This window comes from Mobula birostris, chromosome 10 (assembly GCF_030028105.1).
Source record: "Mobula birostris isolate sMobBir1 chromosome 10, sMobBir1.hap1, whole genome shotgun sequence".
NCBI lineage: Eukaryota > Metazoa > Chordata > Chondrichthyes > Myliobatiformes > Myliobatidae > Mobula > Mobula birostris.
The window spans coordinates 89,857,830-89,879,659 of NC_092379.1; the positions used below are offsets into that span (position 1 = coordinate 89,857,830).

The 21,830-nt window shown below is 37.2% G+C and overlaps 2 protein-coding genes across 5 annotated transcripts in view; one reads left to right on the plus strand and one right to left on the minus strand.

Annotated features, from left to right (window-relative positions):
- Positions 1-9,815, minus strand: part of dacha (dachshund a) — a 400,811-nt gene extending 390,996 nt beyond the window's left edge. For 2 of the 3 annotated variants that reach the window (XM_072270530.1, XM_072270529.1), the window contains exon 1: positions 9,285-9,812. In XM_072270530.1, the coding sequence (XP_072126631.1) occupies positions 9,285-9,727 (443 nt within the window). In that variant the 5' untranslated portion in view covers positions 9,728-9,812. Of the gene's footprint in view, positions 1-9,284 lie in introns of all 3 variants that reach the window. The other variant, XM_072270531.1, reaches the window with a different exon arrangement.
- Positions 9,816-13,789: 3,974 nt separating this feature from the next.
- chm (CHM Rab escort protein) overlaps positions 13,790-21,830 on the plus strand; it is a 122,681-nt gene continuing 114,640 nt past the window's right edge. Inside the window, exon 1 of one of the 2 annotated variants that reach the window (XM_072270533.1) lies at positions 13,790-13,864. In XM_072270533.1, the coding sequence (XP_072126634.1) occupies positions 13,816-13,864 (49 nt within the window). In that variant the 5' untranslated portion in view covers positions 13,790-13,815. The remainder of the gene's footprint in view (positions 13,865-21,830) is intronic. The other variant, XM_072270534.1, reaches the window with a different exon arrangement.

A 21,830-nucleotide genomic window follows, 5' to 3' on the forward strand; every position in this document is an offset into this window, starting at 1 on the left:
GGTTAGAAACCAATTTTTCAGCACTCCACTTGGAATCATTGTTTAAGTTTTATTAGCTTCCTTTCGGACTTCCAGTAAAGCATTCTGTCTTGAAAGAGAAGCATACTGCAATAATTTAAATAGACACCTTTTCTTGCTTTAAATGCACCTCCTCCTAGTTAGCTAAAAAGATTTAACTGATGACCTGGAGAGTTATACTGCTTAGATCAACCAACCTTTAAGTTAACAGGATGTAGGAAGGTAAGAATCAGCATCAGAAGCAGAGAAAAATGATGTAAGGGTTCAAATATATACACACACACACATATATATATATACACACACACACACATACACACACACATGTACATACACACACACACACACACACATACATACACACACACACAATAATTTGGATTTCCAGTAATGCTCTGATATTGTTTTCAGCCAAGCCCATCAGATCTGCCAGACAATGATTAAAGGTATGTGGCCACAAAATTGGCAAAACACACTCTAACTACATATAAATCATCAAACAAATGAATCATGAAATGAATATGTAAATTGTGCATTTAACCTCTCTTTACACAGCAGTGACTGTCATTCTCTTAAATTTAAGGCCATTGTAATCTTGCAACTTTAAAAATGCTTTGATAAAAGCATGACATATTCAGTAATAAGTAAACAGTGAGCTGGAACCCCTCAGCAATTATTGAAACGAGGTGAAAAAGGCATCACATTCATGTGCTAATGTAGGTTCTAGATATGATATGAATATTTGCCTAACAAAAACCCTCCTGTCTTTTACTTGGTGAAAAAAATAATGAATGTCAACATAAAATTCCCTTTTCTGCCCTTTGCTCATGGCTGACGTTCAATTATAGCAAGAAAAACAGCAGCTCATCTCTGTGCTGGAAAAGAAAATGAGTCAGGCACTGATTTATAGCCTGCTGAAAATCCATCCTTGTAATGGACCAATCTTTACATGAGACTGCTATCCATTACTTTAACGGGGGCCTCCCTGCCCTGATGGTGCTATAGGACATCTGTCAGCACCTAAGAGATTCGACTAAACAATGGCATCAACAGACAAATTTCCTTTTATCTCAGTGTTAGTGGAACTCTCTGGACTCATCGCCTAATAAACCTGGCTTCAAGTAATTGAAATAATTTAATTAACTAATATAAAGATGAGGCTGCAGTTAAAGCTGCCATATCTCCTTTCAAAGTGACATTCTTATTAAGTCAATTTCACAAATTCAAACTCAGCCAACCAGAGATTTCCCCATAATTGGGCTGACTTTCAGTAGGTCCATCACAAAATACTTGGTTGCTTTTAAATTTTCCTGAATAAACACACACAAGGAGGAAAAGTCCTACATGCACAATTACAGACATTTTTCTGCATCTAACAGATGGTGACATGCTGACCCACACAAAAAAAAAGGCAGAGGATTTTTTTTTCCTCCAATTGTCCACAAACTACAGCTCTTTGCTGAGCTCTCCAGCATTTCAACTCCCCCTGTAGCTTTCAAACATTGGATACTGAACTACCAGCAATGGAACTTCCATTTTGTCAAGCAAATGAAGGAAACAGTAAGAATTATCAACTGATACCTAAACAAACATTTCTCTCCAATTTGATAAAAGCTACAAAATGGGTAGCCTTGGCACATGACACAAAATCCTTACTAATAGTATAGCATTTGACTGGAAACTAACATGTTTGAATTAACCTTTCTCATGTATTGCTCTCTAACAGAAGATTGCTCCGACAGCAGTTTCATCTGGAAAAGCTAATGGACAATTTGAAGTTTCCCTTGCAGATATTACAGATGTGCAGTTTACTCAGTAAAATCTTGCTGGTTTATTTTTTCATGAACTACTTTCATCTTACGAGGCGCACAGCACTTTCTTTTAACATACACTATTTACACAATATTTAGAGAAGTTAACATAACCGGTAACTTTTTAATCTAACATTTGGATCAAATCTTTGGTTTCATGTTATAACTGACCATACATTTTAACCTAATACTAGTTAATTTTGCTGGCAATATGATGTCACTAAACCTGATTTCAAAAGGCCAGAAATAGATATTTAGTAATTCGCATCTCAGAATTCTGAAACTGTGACTTGACATGTTCCGCAGTAATAATACAAACCCAATTTGAACGTTTCTCTTCACTGAGAGACTCTGCAGATACCTTTTCATCACTGTTGTTTAAGTTATATTATTCTTGTTGTAATTGTTCTTACTCATTTTCTTGGGGTCTGAGTCAATGATGCTCTCTGATTCCGTGTTCTTAGTCTGCCAGCAATGTCATAATTTTAATTATTAAAAGTAATAATTAAAATTGTTACTTATTATTAATTTATAATGGCATATTTTTCCCCAAGATAAAAAAAGTAACTAAAATACCAAATAGAAGAGAATTATGAAACACATTGGTCTTGAAATCCCAAAATCCAGTAAAACGGAACCTGAATGAACACTTTGAATCAGAATCTTGTTGCCTGTCAAAGTTTGAAAAGCTGCTTTGCATCTGTATGCTCTCCAAGGAGAATATGGTAAACATTATTTGACTCCAGTATGGAAATATTATCTATAAGTTTGGTTCCCAAAAGAGTTCATGTTAAAATTGCCTCTAATAATTTTTATGGCTTATTTATATCTTATCTTAATATTATTCTATTTGCAAAAAGACTTTCCTTTTAAATTGCCTGATTATCCAGAAGCAGTCTTATGTTTTCCCACCTAGCACAGCCGAGAATATCATTAGCAAACAACCAAAGAGATTAACAGAGTCATAGACTCTTTTGTCGTATTTGAATATGATGTCGGTCTGGGTTGCGTGGCTGTCTGGACTTTTAGAGTCAGTGAAATGGTCATTAGAGTGAATGGAAAGGCTGCCAATTGTGCCTACCAGTTTAGACTGTCAGAGCCTTGTTTGAAATTTTTGAAGTAGAAAAGGAAATACTTCATATTTTCTTGAATATAGTAGCATTCTGTAACAATTGTACTATGTTCCCTATTGTACACTATAATTGAACTACGCAAATAGTTAAATGGAGATATCATTATCTAAAACAATTTTATGTACAGCAGCTTTGGTTGATGTCAAACACAAAATGGAACAGTTATACTGATTAGTCATTGCCAGACATGGATGGAGGAATTTGTGGCCAACCAGTATCACATCTGAAAAAGGTCCGGCTTCATTCTTGCTACTGTTTAACCCTGCATATATTTTCAGTATAACTGACACTCAAATGTGATCTGTCTGATCAGAATGACATATTTATTGCCTCATTCACTGGCCTTACATGCAGGCAGAAAAATCAACATTTGAGTCATAAATTTTTCCCACAGACAATACTCTATGCATGAAAACAGCACAGAGTAGCCTTTACCAGGGCTGAACGTGATGTCTTAAAATGCATGAGGAGCTGATTCAAGGAATAGATGCCTTTTGACATTGTAAAACTAGTGATGCATTTGAACAGATCAATAGCTCTATTTTAAATTGTGCCATAATTTCTATTAACAGAATTATTCATACTTTTCAGAATTTTATACACCACTGACTTTAAGCTCTATTGCCATTACTAAATGAAAATTTGGAACAAACAGATGAACAAATATTTGGCACATTATTTAGTGTTCACAAATGTGGGATTGGGAGGCGCAATTCATACTACGTCCGTAGCTGCATCCACACATTACTAAGGATGAGAATCTTTTAACTTGCATGGTGACTAAGAAATTGGACTGCAAGTTCCCAAAACACACATTATCAGAATATATAGAATATCACACAGAAGCAAACAAAAATGAGCAGCTTGGACATAATCACATAGTGACTCTCAATGTACAGAAGTAATTTGACTTTGAACACAAATTTACTGCTAGGGTGCTGTGAAAGACTCTTCGAGAGGAACAATTACATAATGTGCTTGTTATTGTTTTAGTGTCGCCTTTAAAGTATTGATTATTGATGTCTCTCCATCAATCAAGTAAATGAAGGCCCTAATGAAATGAATCTGCCTCTGCCACACCCTCCCCCCCCCCCAACTATGTCTCTACCATGATGCAAAATACATACGGGTTTTATTTTCTAGTTTACATTTTGCCTCAACAAATACCTACAAGTAGTCTGAGCAAATTATACAAATCTAATTTTTAATATTCCTAGACTTACTCTTCAATTTCTGTTTAGTCAGCTGGAGTGTGATGATTGTGACATTCTATAAAGCATGCTAACATTAATATTTTTTCATAATTAACTATTCATTAAACTATTTAATGTCACTAATATACAGGTTCAGTAAATCCATTAAAAGTCAGTGCTCCTTTCTGGGCATATTTTTAATTATCTAATTAGAAACAAGTCTATACCAGAAGCAAGTGCATATTTAGAAATATAAAGACACCACTGGAGCATCCCACATTGAAGCAGCATGGAACTCATTATTTTTGGAACAACATTGCTTTGGAACAGTTTCAATGACACAATCACTTTCTCTGCAATTATATGTTCAATTAAATTAATTGGATCCTAATGCAGTCAATTGTGTTGTTGCTTTGTGTGAGCAATTTAACTTCTGTATCTGAATTGTTTTCAATGTCCAGGGGTATTGTTAACTGATATCTTTTTCTCCATCATTTCTGAGAGCACTGTTATGTTTTGGGGACATTTTAATGTTAAAATATCTTCAGCCTTTGTAATGTTCTTCTGTTATTGGTTGGTATTGATTTTTTTAAACTATTGAAGATGTGTAACTTAAAATTCCTTGACTTTCTACTTTTGTTGATCTGCCAATCTACGAAAGTAAATAATATTGCAAACCTAGAACATAGATGATACTGAAACTCAAAAATGTATCCAAATTAACTTTAGAGAAATGGGAACAAAATACTAAATAAACATCATCCAAAACTGACAACATGGCAAATTGCTAGTCATTACCAAGGGTACTATTAACTGCTCTCTTTGGCTAGGTTGGGTTTGATTTAGATATTTTACTTTGACTAAATGGGGTATTCAATCTGAGTTTAAATAACAAGAACTTGATGTGATTCTTGTGTCAGGGTTTAATCAGGGGCCTGTCTTCAGTGAGGGCATATTAAATCAGTTAGTTCTCTTGACACATTTACCAACTGTTGACTTACAGTAAAGACCTGAATAGATTTTGAATCTATTGCAAATGTCCTGCTTTTTTAAGCCAGACAATTTAGACTTCAATGCAAAGTCGCATTTAGTTTCTCACACTGCCTTATCCTATAACAGCAATAATTTCTTGCGTAAATTTCGAGTGATAAAATGGGATTTTTTTGGCAGATAATTACTTTTCCAATTGAGTACCTATTATTAGATTAAATCATGAAGAATTTTATAAACCTGCAGCTACCATAATCATTGATGAAGGCAAACAGACAGCACTGTGCCCAGAAAGAGAGACAGATGGCCCTTTGACCTAAAGTTATGTGCAAATGAATGTTAGTAATCATTAAAATGTCTAACTATTTTGTGACTGCTAATTAAAATGTGATTCCATACCAGTAGTTGGAAAAATCATTTGCATCTTAAAAGTTAATAACTCAAGTATTCAAAAACAAATCTTTACACAAAAATGTTTATATCTAATATATTTATTCCTTAAATTCTTACATCTCCACACTTTGAACTCTAAGAATAAGCAGAAGAGAGAAATAGCCATCTTATTTTAGTAACATTATTTGAAATTTTTCAATTATTAAAATTTTATGTAAGGTTTACTAGTCTCCTCATAAAAATAAGTATCTTCTGGTGTTCCAGTCACTGCATTTTAGACATAATAACTGGGAAATAACAATGGCCAAACTATCAATTAATTACTTCAATAATAATGGGAAACCCACACAATGCATTGCTGAATATTTCTGAGGCAAAGGTGTCTTATTTTGGCTAATGCTGTACAACAAACACCCTCCACAATTCTACGGTGTGGAACAATGCAAATCACACAACTGTGAGGGTATTACACCAGACTGTTTTATCTGGTATTCTTCAAGTGAAGCATCAGTTAAATGAAAGGCAATATTACTTATGATTTAAAAATAAAATGTAACTTTCAAAAGGCAGAGTATTAATTTAATAAACTGAAACATACTGTATCTTCCTTGAATTACCAATACAAATTCTAGGAAAAACAAATCTCCCATTTCAGGTACTTTGATCCCTTAAAGTAACTTACTTAACAAAGAATGATTAAAGAGCTTGGGAGACATTTATCTCCCCACTCCATTTATTGTGTTTACAAAAGAAACCTCATGTTATTTTTCTTCTCTTCAGGCTGCCACAGGAATCTAAAATTTAACTATTATTTTATCAGCTGTCCAAAACTGTAAACCAGGTGTTCTGAAACCTCCCCAAGGTCTGGAAATTACATCAGGGGTATGGATTACTCCTATTGTTTCTCCAAAGAAAGTCATAAAATATCCTGCATATTTCACTTCATGATGCTTAATTTATTTCACTTTATCTGAGAATCAGAACAGTTCTGAAAAACATGAAACTTGTAATGGGCCTGATGCAAAGTAGGGGTTTTAAACCAAGCCTAATCAACTCCCTTGCCCATGACTCCACTCCCCCCCCCCCCAGCTATCCTCACCCTAACAGGAACCACGAAACTCACAACGTTTTCCAATGCATAGTCACCCAATCAGTTATAATCCTCATATTTCAGCCTGTTCCTTGACCAATCAAATGGTATATTAAGTGGCTGTGCCCTTGAAAAATGCATTTTCATTTGAATAATTTGAAAACAATATTCTGGTCTAAAGAGCAAGGTCATTTACCAATAACAGAAAAGTAATGTGGTAAATCATTTGTGCTTCACAAATAAATTCCACATCAGTAATTAAAACCACGCTTCTTGGCTTGTGCTATCAGCTCATCAAATTCATTCCTCATCTAGAATAACAGATCCACATCTGCAGTCATTATATCATGCAAGATAAATCAATCCGCTGAGTGATGCTTTGGGGCATCCTGTCTCCCTTTAAACTTCACTGTATTTATTTCCCTGTGACACATTTGACATTCTATTTACTGTAGGTAAATGGAAATCAGCATTGTATACTGCAATCAGTATAAAAAATATACTCTGATTCAATCCTGTTAACAGTGTTAACAATGCACTATTTACATTGATCAATGCAATGTGAGTTACAAACTTAATACCTCAATTTCTGGACCTGTGTTGTGATTATCAAATTTTGAAAGTGTTAAGATACTGAAAATACAAGAAAGAGATTTAATCATTAATTTAATAACCTAAATAGTTTTCATATATTTTGGTTGAATTAATACACAGCAATCTAATTCATTACAGGAAATACTCTGTCCAATTCATTATTCTAATTGCTGGCTTAATCCAGAAACCAGCCCACACCAAAAAAAAATCTGTGGCATTTGTTTTTCATGGAGACAGTAATCAAAGAACTAGTAATGAAGCTTATTTAACCTCTACCTTGTAAGCAAGTACATGTGAATGTACGATAACATTTCTTTTGCAAGCTACTTTCTCGAATTATGAATGTCATTTCCAATTTTATGCATTCCCAATTGCATATATCCAGATTCAGAAACATCTATTCGAGACATCACTCCTAATTAGATGATTAGTGCTCCAAAAGACAGTAGATGGGTCATTTACATAATTTAATCATAAAAAGTTAGCAATGGATATTTCTATATGCATTTGTACAATTATCTTCCCTCCTCAGGCTGTGATATTAAAGTGATTAAACAATATTTCTGCAAACAGGCAAGTGTGTACTCTATTAAACCTGTGCTAGAGGCAAATAAAAAATTAATTTTTGAAGATATTTTTCAGTATATCTCTAATAAATAAATTGCACATAGAATATTTCTTAATACAATTAAAAAGGACAAAATAACAGTATGTGGTCGAAAATTCTGCTGAGACATTACACCTATGTATAACAATACAATGGAAAAATTGCACAGATGTTCATCAGTAATGCAATTTCCATCCAATTTTCTAAATGCAGTCCCTTAGTGCAAAATAGCTTAACGTTGTGTTTAGCTTGCAGTTCTTCAATAAATAATGAATGCAATAAAAACCTGCAGATCAATTTCAAAGCAAGGAATTTTACAGGATTATTTTATTCGCCCACCATTACTGATCGAAAAGTTTTGTTTTAATCCTTTGAGTTTGACGGGTCAGCCTGTACAAAGTTCCCAGAAGCATATCTGGCAATAAATGCTTACCATTTATAAAGCTGTCAGTTAACATGCAAAGAACGGAGTAACATCAAAACATGCACAGAATTCAAATCCAAGGCGATTCATTTAGATTTGCTCCCATTGATTTATTATACAAACTGCAGCATCTGCAGTCTGATAAGACGCTCTAGAAAATTAATTCTCGATCAATTCTAAGGGAACAAAAAAAAATGCACCAGATAATCAACCAGCGGATTAGTTTGGCACCTTAGTTTATTTTGCGTCTCGCATTATCTGCTAATTGTGAGTGTCTTTAGCACTTTGGAGCAAGTTTTTATTTGTTTTTGCTGATTAGAAATGACAACAGCGAGTCCTGCAGGCTGAAACAGAAAACATACAACCCCCAGCAAAGCGGCTCTGCTCCGTGATAGCCATAAAATTAAAGAAACGTTATAGTGCCCAAGGAGAGCAATTTAAGAACAAACCATCTTTAGCTCCTCGGTCAAACTTTGTGCCCTCAGATCACTGTGCTGTTGTGCATAATCGCCCCTCTGTTAGTTTAACACCTACACAGCACAAGTATAAATGTGATTTGTTACGTTCGTGCGACGGTGGGTTTCCCGTATATATAATTAGAAAGCGGGTTCAAAATCGGGTGCCTCATACTTGAATTCATTTTACTGCTCTGAGCTCTTTGGATTCGTGGGGTGGGGTGGGGTGGGGTAGGGTAGGGTAGGGTGGGGTGGGAGTGGGGGTGGGGGTGAAATGAGTGAAACTGAAACATTACCGATGACGATAAAGGAGTTTGCAAACAGTAAGTGCAAATGCCGGTGAATATTTTATGATACATTCCAGTTTTATTTTAACATCTATGAATAAGAAATATTCTTAATCGTTTCCGAATAAGAAATACCACGATGCCACAGATCACTGGAAAATCCCCAAATGACCTTTAGAATAAATGCCCAAACAGGTGACAATGGAAATGGAAGGAAATAACTAAAGAGAGAGGGGGAAAGTAAGAGTGAGAAGAGAAACAAAGCAAGGGAATAGGAGATCGAGCTTACCTTGCGTTGGTGCAATCGTTGAACAAAGTTTCAAAGTCTTTTCTGGATATGAGTTTGCAACGGTTAACTCCGGGCTGGATGGCTCCGAGTCCTCTGAGGATTCTGACCTGCTCTACGGTGCAGACCACGGGCGTTATATCCAGTCTCTTTAACTTAGTGTAAACCGTATGCAAACCGCCCACCAGATGCTTGAGGAAGAGATCAAAAACCTGCGGGAGGCAGATTAGCTCCTGCCCGTCCACATTGAAAGACGCCACTTTGACTCCACGGAGCTCGACCATCTTACACTCGTTGCCGCTGTTGATGTTGTTATTAATGCTACTAAGTTTGGGTGATTCCGAAGGGCTGGTGTACACAGAATCGGTGCGGAACAAGCCTCCTGTTAACGGGGTAGAGGTGGGAGTGAGAGGGGGTGGTGGGATAACGGGAGCTGACACAGCCATGGCCACTTTTCCACATGTACTCTCTGTGTGCGTCTCTCTCCCTCTCAGTATCTGTGTAATGTAGTAAGGAAAAGCGAGGAGTCGCAGTCACCTAGTCCTCGCAACAACTACGCCCTTCTCGCCCAATTGACATCGCACGCAGCCAATCCGCGACATGGCTTCCGCAGAGACATTCCCTATTGCACGTTTGCGCTATGGTTCTACCAATCAGGAAGAGGAGGCGGAGTTTACTGCGGCCTTCAGTCAAGTACGTGCCGAGCATATATCAATAAATCACTGAATGAACAGGAGCCGCTCGGTTTGAATTTAAAGCTGAACTCAACCCTAAGTTTCCTGAAGTTTGTCGAGCTTTCAGAATTGCATGTTTTCTGGCTTACATTATTCTTCCATTGGATTAATTATTATAAAACGATTTTTTAAAAAATGAATTTGAATACCTGTACAACAGGAATTCTTCAGATGCTGGAAATTCAACCAACACACATCAAAGTTGCTGGTGAACGCAGCAGGCCAGGCAGCATCTCTAGGAAGAGGTACTGACCTGCTGTGTTCACCAGCAACTTTGATGTGTGTTATTTGAAAGCGTGTTCCGTCTTTGAGGAGTCAGACAAGGGATATCTTTAAATTTATGAATGTTTTTTGTTACGTCTTTTTACCAAAAAAACTTATATTCGCGATATTTGGAGATTTTGGCTCATATGATACATTTTCGATTTTCAACTATTTCCTTCAGGGGTAGCGTAATCCAAATCCAAAGGAATTGGTACATATATCTCTGAACCAACTTCATCCTTTCACATGGAACTTGCACAGAACAATTCGGTCAAAAGCAAACCCCATAATAATTTTGGAATACGTAGGTAATGGAAAGTTTAATATAGAAGACATTGGAAACGCACCTGAGATCGCGCAACATCTGTGAAGAAAGAAATAACACGTCGTACTCATAAAATATATAATAAACAAGGCTATAGACGTGAAACAGATTTCTTTTTCAACACTTCATCCTTCTTGCAAATTATATTTTACTTGTGTCAGAAGAGCACAAGATGATGTAAGGAATAGCAGCCCTAACACAAGTACCATTGAATATGAAGTGCTTCGTAATTCAATAGAAATGGTTAACATCTGGAAATGACGGAAAAACAATAAACACTATCGTAAACTCAGTTCGAAATCCAACTTAATATTTGAAACCGACTGGTTTTGAGAAGATTTTTCGGTCCATTGTCTGAGTATAAGTATATTTATTTTGTTTTAATTTCGACAATCTTTTGATCCCATTCCTCTTTTTTCATCCTGATTGCGGTGAGTGGAGGCGATTCTGCGGACACATACGTCACAGGTTGGAAAACAGTAATCATGCACGTAATAAAACGTATGTTTGCTTTTCAGCAGCTATCCACCGTTTGATATCGAGAAAGGAATACAAAATGACAAATCCGTATTTAAATATCGATCTCTGTTAACCCAGTGCACGAAGTACTATCAAAGAACGTTGCGAATTCAGTTAACCAACGCACGCTCAGATTTTGGAAGAAAATGCAAGGATTATACACCTGCACGTTACCCGGAAGTGGATGTTGCGGGATCCCTTATCGCTACATCAATTTGAATACAACTGCAGCATAGTTTGGGCAAGAATATCTTTTCCTAATAAATAGGAAAAGTGAAACAAAGTTGCATGTGAAGACAGCAGACTAACATCATAACTGAACTGTTCCCCCAACCTACGGACTCACTTTCAAGAACTCTTCATCTCATGCTCTCGATATTTATTGCTTATTTATTATTATTATTATTATTCTCCTTTTTAGTTGCACAGTCTGTTGTCTTTTGCACACTAGTTATCTAGTCATCCTGTTGATTCTATTGTGTTTACTTACTGTGAATGTCGGCAAGAAAATGAATCTCAGGATTGTACATAGTGACATATACACTTCGATAACACATTTACTTTGAACTTTTCATCATGTTGTGCACGATGGAAAGAATTTGCAAGGAAAAACCAAGATCGTAAATGTAAATTGCCTTAAGTTTATATATTTACATTACCTCTACTCTTTTCACCTTAAATAATCTTTCATAGAATTCTAACTAGGTTTGGGATTACCGGTTCAGTCGTGCTTGCGGAAAACATGAACATTTCCGAAAACTTTTACAACGTATATAATAAACATTGCTGTCCATGAAGTTAACCGTGTTAATTAAATATCATGCACGTTTTTGTTTCATTATTGTTAATGTGGAAACTCCGGAAAAAAATTAAAAATTACAGGTATTTTCATTTAAATTTCCAGTTAATAATGTACAGCAATGAATACAACTAATTCTCAGAAACAATTCAGAATACTGACTCAAAGCGAAAACGATCAACCTTTGAATTTCTAAAAAGCAGAGGTTACAAAACAAGTTAAAATGTTACTGGTTTTCCACGTCGATTGAAAAAAATAGGTCTGGTAATATTGCCAGAGCAATGTCATATATTTACATGAACACGCGAAAATTAATCATTGATAATAAGCGTCGCGCCAGTTATGACAATGATGTGCGAGCTGTTTAGAATATCAAAATATTCCAGCTGATGATTTGGAACTTTTGCTAAGGGAAGTTTTTATTGCCTCACGTCTGAGTAGTACAATTTCCAGTCTTTATAATTACGATACAGGATTAAACACGACTTCTTAAAACTCCTGTGGAAAATACTTCCATTAATTTCTCAGTGACCGAATCATCTTTACAAACGCGTTGATAATTCCACGTTTGCGTGAACTCGAGGATGATTGTTGGTAACTATCTGTTAATATAAATATTAACCGAAGCAATAGCAAAAAGAAGGCGGGAAGGGTGATTCAACAACAGCCTCATCAGTACAATTAGGGAAAAGTAAACTAATTTGTTCTTTAAACACATTTTGCCAAATTGTTGATAAAATCAATCTCTGTAATTTGAGTCGTATCCGAAACAATGTTATTATTAATCAATCTAGCCTCCTTCACAAAAAAGACTTCTATTATGTGATTTTAACCTCACCAAACGCACGCAGAGCAAGCACTAGTTATTGAAAAGAAGCTTACTAAAAGTCTGACAGGCGCATCGATATCAAGGTCTAACTTCGAACTATTTTTATTCGATTTAGAGGTCTCTGCCATCTAAATAAGACTGTGTTGCTCATCAAGCAGCCCAGACTGCACAATGTCAGTACCCTGTATTGCCTTATAACAGAAGACGATCGTAATCTTCATTTGTGGAAACGTACAACTGTAACTGCACTTTCAATACACAAGCATTTAAACAAACTTTATGTAGGTGGAACACTGATAATCTGAGAGCTTTGGTTTAAAAAATAGGGTACTAAACAGAAGTTCAATTTAATTGTTCTCAGTTGCAATTGAATACATTTACTTAAAACGGTCCCTCTCCATCACTTTCCCACACAGGAAGGAGAATAATACGCTGTCTGATGGAAAAGAGTTCTAATTTTGCAAGTTAGTTTTGTCGGTTGGGGGAAAAATCATATAACTTTCTGAATGTAAGCGATCTCGATAACAAACGAAAATGCAAAGGGGGCGTTTTTGGGCAACCTAGAAAGTTAGCTTATTTTTGCGCAAAATGGAAGTAGTTGAATAGTTTGAAGCATTTGACAGAGATTACCATTTAAAATGATTTCAAATCAAGAAATACAGTATAGTATATATGAAAGAGTGAAGTATGAAAAATGTGTCACATTGTTACATGATTGATGTACTTACTAACTAATAACTAATAAAGCTATCTTCACCAAAATACCCGCTACATTATTTAATATATTTCCAGGTTTACATGTTATTGTGATACGTCAATTATTGACTTCACAATTCGAGGCAGTGCGGGGAGAGAAATATGTTGTATGTTTGTCTTATAATTCCATTTCAGCTGAATTCCTTTTGAAAGTTTTGTTTATGTATGATTGGAGATGTAAGTATCTCTTTCTTATTAGTACATATATATTTATCATCAAGTGTGACGTTTTCCTGTTGATTGACAGCAGTTACGGGGCGGATAAGTGTCGTAATTTCCGTAGTCTGCGTCACGTTGGGCATGCGAAGATGGCGGATTCTCTCCCTGCGGAGGTGGATATGGTAGTCTTGGGTACAGGTAAGGATGGAAAAAGTGAAGGCGACTTACTTGGTGTTGTGCTTTTCCCAGACGTGGCAGAGTCAGCCTGAGTCATGGGTTTTGGCGCTTTCAAGCCCTGCGTTGCAGTTGTCAGGAGGTTGTATTGAAGCTGGGCCTTGGTTCTTCAATGTAATGTAGAGTCGCCCTGTACTAGGAGTATGCCAGAAAACCCGCGTTTCAATGTCGCGACACGTCGCAAAGTGTTTGTAGTTACTTAGTACGACTTGAAGTATAAGCACAATTACAATTTGAGAATAAGATTGAAGTAAACAACAACAGTATGTGACTACCCTGTTAATGACCACTTCAGACGTCTATCCCACTATTTAAATGAATGAATTCACTTCTTCCCTTTGGGGCTTTTGTCAAATGAAAAATCTCGTATTTTTACTTTTCAGGAAGTGAACATTGAAAATAATAGCAGCTACTAGGAATATGAAAAAAAAACAAAGTGTAAGAAACACTTGGGTCAGGCAAAATCTGCAGGAAAACAAACAGTTAATGTTTCAGATGAAACACCCCTTTCAAAACTGGGCAAGAGGAAAAAGCACCTTGTATGGAAGGGATAGCTAGAACAAAATAAATATCTCTGACAGTGAGATCAAAAGTTGTTTGGGTGCTAAATGACAGATAAACTCATTTAGTTGATGGAGGAAGTTAGTGATTCAGAACACAAAAAAAACCTGAAATTGAGCAGTTCTACATTACTTCCTTTCTGTCTATCAGAACTGATCATTTAAAATTTAAATCTGACCCTGATCCAGCTTTTCTCCCTTTATTTCTTTCTTTATAACTGCCCTGGTAGACCATTATATTTTAAAAATGTAAAGCTGTTTTACTAAAATGTGCAAATTATTTGCAGTCACAGTCATTGTCCTTTGGAGAAGGAAGCCTCCGTTTTGGGTCAGACAGGCATAATTGATGCATCTGATTGGATTAGCTGCTTGACAGATTGGAATGTGCAATAAATATCAATCTTATAGGCTGTGCTCTTTCCACAAAGTCACTTTGTTTAACAAGCTATTGAATAAACTGTTTATCTGCAAACTTTAATATTTTGAGTAAAACATTTTAAAAATCTTTTAACAGTGGAGTTGGATGTAGAATAAACTTAAATCATAGCAAAATGTTCCCTGAGGTTAAACATGAAGGTTCTATAAGTACAAAACCAATGTTGACCTGCAGTAGATCTTTAAAATTATTTTGGAAATGCAAACGATTGTGGTGGTTGTAAGAACAGTATTTTTGCATCACTTTTGTACTTTTTGGGGAAAAAAGAACCCAAGGAATTCATAAATTTTAATAGAACTTTATTCAAAGCTGTAAGAATAAATGCAAAAATTTCTGATTTAACTTTTCACCAACTTGCTGATCTTTACTCTTTTCCTCCCGAGTTAATTTTAGCTTCTGCCTGGTGAATATGCCGCCTGAGAAAAGTGATGATTGCAATTGATGACTTGTGTGAAACTGCCATCATCAAAAACTTGTTTCAAATCTGTTAATTTAAAATAATTGGTTAGTAAATACTGCAGTTTTAATTCTCAAGGTTCTCTAATTGTGTCAAACATTTTTCTGTTGTGTTGCTATGATGTGCAAGAGTGAAATTTCCTCCTTTATAGTGGCGTGACCAGGTTTTAAATTGCAATATCTTATTCTTCTGTGCGTACCTGAAAGATGAGGAGAGGCAGATGTTTGAACTTCACTCATTTGATGTTTAGAAAAGCCAAAGCAATTTTTGGAATTTATATGTTGCTGGATAACACTGCTGCTTAGCAATATTTTAATGTAAAAGAAAGCATTTACAAAAACATGGACTTGTCCTTGCTGTGTCTAAAAGATGTTGGCATTATCAAGTGCCTTCTAGTACCTGATGCTCAGTGTGTATTGCTGGGAATGAAAGCATTACTGAAATCAACCATGTTGCAGCTCTTGAGCCCCATGTCCATGACTCACTCCTTTCTGTCAAACACTAATCGGTGCAAAAGCCTCTCCACACTGGGCCGTGGGCCGTTCATTACTGAGGGAGCAAGCGGTTACAGCTTGAGGTGTCCCGGAGTTCATTGTTCAATTCCAGCACCATTCTGTTCATGTCATGATCATGTAAATATACATCATTGTGCTGGCAATATTACCAGCCCTATTTTTTTTTAAATTGATGTGGAAAGCCAAAAATATTTTTATTTGTATTGTAATCACTGCCTTTTGGAAGTTCAAAAGCTGATAATTTTCCCTTTGAAATTCTGAATTGTTTGTGGCCATTCTGTAAGGAGTCTCTACATCTTCTCTGTGGAAGGCGTGGGTTTTCCCTGGGTGCCCCTTGTTTCTCCCAAAGTTCAAAGATGCACTGTGTAGGTTAATTGGTCATTGTAATTAGGTAGGGTTAATCGGGGTTCTGGGGTTGCTGGGGAGGCAGGGCTGGAAGGACCTCCTCATCGCAAAGTAAATAATACAGCATGCAGTGTGCAACCCAAACAGATGTCTTTTTTTAAAAAAAAAAAGTACAGGAAGTGTGTGCTCTGCAATGTAATGTTAAGAAGGATATCAATACCATCAGATGCATCAGCAAATCTGCAATTTATGGATGTGTGAATAGGCAATAATGGTGGTTAAGCCTACTGTGACATCACTCTGGTTGTTTTCAGTTAATAATGGAAATGGTATCAATATCGAGTACATTAAACAAGGTGATTACTGCCCAGTTGGCAATGATGTAATATCTGATTTTTGTTTGTGGGCAATGCTATCCTTTGTATGGAGGAAAAGTAACTTGATTATTGTTTTGTTGCCCCACATACTATTAATGTGCTATTGCACCTTAACCTGCTGTGTAGTGAAGCAAATTATTCATAACTTGTATCTCAATTTTTCCTGGTTTGCTCTTAAAATGAATTTCTGTGACTGCATTGGAACACAGGATTCAACTCTTCAAGCAATACGCACAAAATGCTGGAGGAACTCAGTAGGCTAGGCAGCATCTATGGATGCTGAAGGGTTTTGGCCCGAAACGTCGACTATACCTTTTTTTTCCCAGAGATATTGCCTGGCCTGTTGAGCTTCTCCAGCATTTTGTGCATGTTGCTTGGATTTCCAGCATCTGTAGATTTTCCCTTGTTTGAGATTCAAATATTTGTTTGATTGCAAGATGGTACCGTTCTTATAACCCTGTTACATCTCTGTGCAGAGGTCAAGTTTTTGGGGCGACAGAATGCATTTTACAGTTAAGTAAAAATCAGAACTGCCGATGCTGGAAACCTAAAGCAGTGTGCTCAGACAGAAGTACTGACGTTTCTTAAGCTTGTTCAGGGTCTCACTAATGATACAGGAGGCCCTAGCCAATTAAGTCAGACTGCAAGAGTGAAAAGACCCTGATGGGTGTTGTATACAGGCCTCCAAACAGTAGCCAGGATATGGGGTACAAATTACAACAGATGGGAAAGTCATGTAAAAAGAACAGTGTTACAGTAGTCATCAGGGATTTCAAAATGCAAGTATATTGTGAGAAAAATCAGGTTGGTGCTTGTTCTCGAGAGAATTTACAGAATTGCTATGAGGTACCTTATCAGAGGAGCTTGTGGGCAAGCTCACAAGCAAAAAGACAATTTTGGATTGGATGTTGTGTAATGACTCAGATTTGATTAAGGAATCCTTATGAGACAGTGATCATGTGTCAGGATTTACCCTGCAGTTTGAGAGGGAGGAGGTAAAATCGGATGTATCGGTCGTACAGTTGAGTAAAGTGAACTACAGAGGAATGAGAGACGAACTGATTAGAAGAGCACACAAGCTGGGATGATGGGAGAGCAGCAATGGCTGGAGTTTCTAATAGTAATTCTGAAGACATAATGAATTTACTTTGATAAAAATTTTTGTCAAGGTATATGTCACTGTATACAATCTTGAGATTCATTTTCTTTGGGCATTCTCAAAAAAAAATCTAACAACCATAGTAGAATTAATGAAAGACCACACCAGGGTGGACAACCAGTGTGCAAAAGACAACTAATTGTGCAAATACAAAAAGAAAGTGGGGAAAAAAAGTAATAAATGAGCAATAAATCATGAGCACATTAGATTAGTCATTGAAAGTCAGTCCATATGTTGTGGGAACAGTTCAGTGATGGGGCAAATGTAGTTCAATGAAGTTATTATCTCCTCTGGTTCAGGACCCTGATGGTTGAGGGGTAATAACTATTCCTGAACCTGATGGTATGAGTTCTGAGGCTCTTGTACTCTTTTTCTGATGGCAGCAGCAAGATGAGAGCATGTCCTGGGTGGTGGGGGTTCCCCGATAATGGATGCTGCTTTCTTGCGACAATGCTCTGTGTAGATGCACTCAATGGTGAGGAGGGCTTTACCTGTGATGGGCTGGGCCGTATCCACTACCTTTTGTAGGCTTTTCCATTCAAGGGCATGGGTGTTTCCATACCAGGCTGTGAGCAGCCAATATACTTTCCACCGCACATCGAGAAGTTTGTGAAAGATTTCTTTTAGATATCAGAATCGGGTATCTCCAGCACGTGGCGTGAAATTTGTTAACATAGCAGCAGCAGTACAATGGGGTACATGAGAATATAGAAAGGGGAAAAAAAAGTAAAATCAATTACACCAAGTATATATGTATATTAAATAGTTTAAAATGTGCAAAACAGAAATAATGTATTTTTTTTTAAAAAAAAGGTGAGGTAGTGCTCATGGGTTCAATGTCCCTTTAGGAATCAGATGGCAGAGGGGAAGAAGCTGTTCCTTCCTGAATTGTTGATTGTGTGCCTACAGGCTTCTCTATCTCCTTCCTGACGGTAACAATGAGAAGAGAGCATATCTTGGGTGATGGGGATCCTTAATAACGGATGCCATCTTTCTGGGGCACTGCTCCTTGAAGGTGTCTTGGATACAATGGCAGCTAGTACCTGTGACGGAGCTAATTTTACAACTTTTTTGGTCCTTTATAGTAGCATTCCTTCCCCCCCCCCCCCCAAAAGAGCAGGCAGTGATCCAACCTGTCAGAATGCTCTCTAGAGATATAGAAGTTTTTGGTGACAAACCAAATCTCTTCAAACTCTTAATGAAGTATAGCCGCTGTCTTGCCTCCTTTATAGCAGCAAGGATATGTTAGGACCAAGTTAGATCCTCAGAGATCTTGACACCTAGGAACTTGAAATTGCTTACTCACTCTTCTTTTGATCCCACTGAAGATTGGTTCATGTTCCCTTGTCTTACCCTTCCTGAAGTCCACAACCAGCTCTTTCATCTTGCTGGCATTGAGTGCAAGGTTATTGCTGCGACACCACTCAACTAGCTGGTACATCTCACTCCTCTTGGCCCTCTCATCTACTTCTGAGAGACTACCAACAATGGTTGTATCATCAGCAAATTGATAGATGGCATTTGAGGTATACTTAGCCGCACAGTCATGGTATAAAGGGAGTAGAGCAGTGGGCTGAGCACACATCCCTGAGGTGCACCAGTGTTGGTATTGAGCGATATTATCACCAATACACACAAATTGTGGTTCTCCGGTTCGATGTCATACCAAATCTTCATAAACTCTGAAGAATGTAGAGGCATGCCGTGCTTTCTTCATAATTGTACTTGTGTGCATGACCTAGGATAGGTCCTCTGAAATTATAACATCAAGGAAGTTAAAGTTGCTGGCCCTCTCCGCCTCTGATCCCCTGAGGACTGGCTCATGGACCTCCGGATTCCTCCTCCTGAAATCAATAATCAGGTCCTTGGTCTTGAAGATATAGAGTAAAAGGTTATTATTGTGACGAAAAAGCATTCTAAAGAAAGGATGAGGCCACTGTGACTGACGAGAAGTCAAAGACTGGAGAAAAGCAAAAGCGTGCACATACAAAAAATAAAAAAGTGGGAATCTAGATGATTGGAAAACTTTAAAAATCTAACAAAAGGCAACTAAAATAGCAATGTGAAATGATGAAATATGAAGGTAAGCTAGTCAATAATATAGAAGAGGATAACACAAGTTCCTTTTCCCCCCCCCCTCCCCAGATATATAAAGAGTAAAAGAGAGGCAAGTGTAGGCATTGAACTACTGGTAAATGATGCTGGCGAGGTAATAATGGATAAAAAAAGAAATAGATAAACTGAATAAATATATTACATCAGTCTTCATTAACAGGATAGGCAAAGAAGGGTCAGATGTCATTTACTTGGATTTTCCAAAGGCTTTTGACGAGGTGCCACAATAAGGCTGCTTAACAAGATGAGAACCCATGATATGACAGGAAAGGAACTAACATGGATAGATTGGCTAACTGGCAGAAGGCAAAGAGTGAGAATAAAGGGGGCCTTTTTCAGTTGGCTGCCGGTGACTAGTGGTGCTCCCCAGGGACTGGCGTTGGATCTGCTACTTTTCATGTTATATATTAATGACCCGGATGACAGAATTGATGGCTTTGTGGCCACATTTGTGGTTGATAAAGATAGGTGGAGGAGCATGTAGTGTTGAGGAAGCAGGAAGCATGCAGAAGGAGTTGGTCACTCAGACAAATGGTCAAAGAAGTGGGACTTGGAATATCATATAGGCAACTGTTCTTCGGTAGAAGGATAAAGGCATGAAGATTTTCTAAGCGGTGAGCAAATTCAAAAGTCGGGTGCAAAGTGACTTGGGAGTCCTGATGCAGGTTTTCCAAAAGGTTAATTTGTAGATTGAATCAATAGTGAGGAAGGTAAAAGCCATGTTAGTATTCATTTTGAGTAGGTTGGAATAAAAAAAGCGAGGATGATATGCTGCACCTTTGTAAGACATTAGTCAGGTCACATTCAGAGTATTGTGAACTCGAAATTCTGCAATTGGTGGAAATTCAGAGCAACATATGTCTAAGAAAGGTATATTAGGCCCCATATCTAAGAAAGTCTGTCTTGGCATTAACATCCAGAGAAAGAGAAGGTTTGAGAATGTCCTGAGAAAGAAAAGGTTAAAGTAGGAGGAGCGTTTGATGGTCCTAATTCTGTATCCACTTTAGAAGAATCAGTGGGAGGAGGGGAGATCATATTGAAACCTACCAAATATTGAAAGATTGTGATAGAGTGGACATGGAGATGATGTTTTCAATGATGGCAGAGTTGAGAAGTCAAGAGCACAGCCTCAGAATAGAAGGGTGTTCCCTGAGAGAAGAGACGAGGTGGAATTTCTTCAACTAGAGGGTGGTGAATCTTGAATTCATTGCCAAAGACAACTGTGGAGGTCAAAACTGGTTATATTTAAAGCGAAGGTTGATGGGATCTTGATTAGGAAGGATGTCAAAGGTAATGCAGTGAAGGCAAGAGAATGGGGTTGAGAGGGAAAATGGAACGCCATGAAATGGCAGGGAAGACTTCATGGGCCTAATGACTTAATTCTGCTCCTATGCCTTGTGGTCTTTAATTTGTCAGTGTACACTGATATTAACTGATCTTACTTTTTTTCTCTCTATGGGAATGAAGGACATGCCTAGCCTGACCTGGCGGGGATGCCCTCCTGCTCTGCATTTTTTTTTTTGCAACTCCCACTTTCTTTTGTCTGTCTTTGCTCTCTTACTGCTCCCATTTACCCACTGATCTGGTAGTTTTGTTTGTAGCTTGTCTCTATTGTCACTGCCATTTCACCCTACAAGAGAAGCCCCCACCCCCATCCTCCCTACAGGTTTACAAGCTTTTGTCTTCTAATAGTTCTGATGGAAGTCTCCAATCTGAAATGTTGACTGTTCCTCTTCCTAAAGAGTTGACCTGACCTACTTGGTAATTCTAGCATTTTGTATTTGAATTTTACAGTTAATTGATGAAATCTTGAAGTGTAAGCATATGCAAGTATGAGAGCCAATTGAAGTAAAATTACCACAATCTGCTATCTGACTTTTCAGAAATCCTGATGGGTTGGTATCTGGATTATTGGGTGATGTTTACTATGCCTCCTTTAAGCTGGCTGGATTCACTGAAAAAAAAA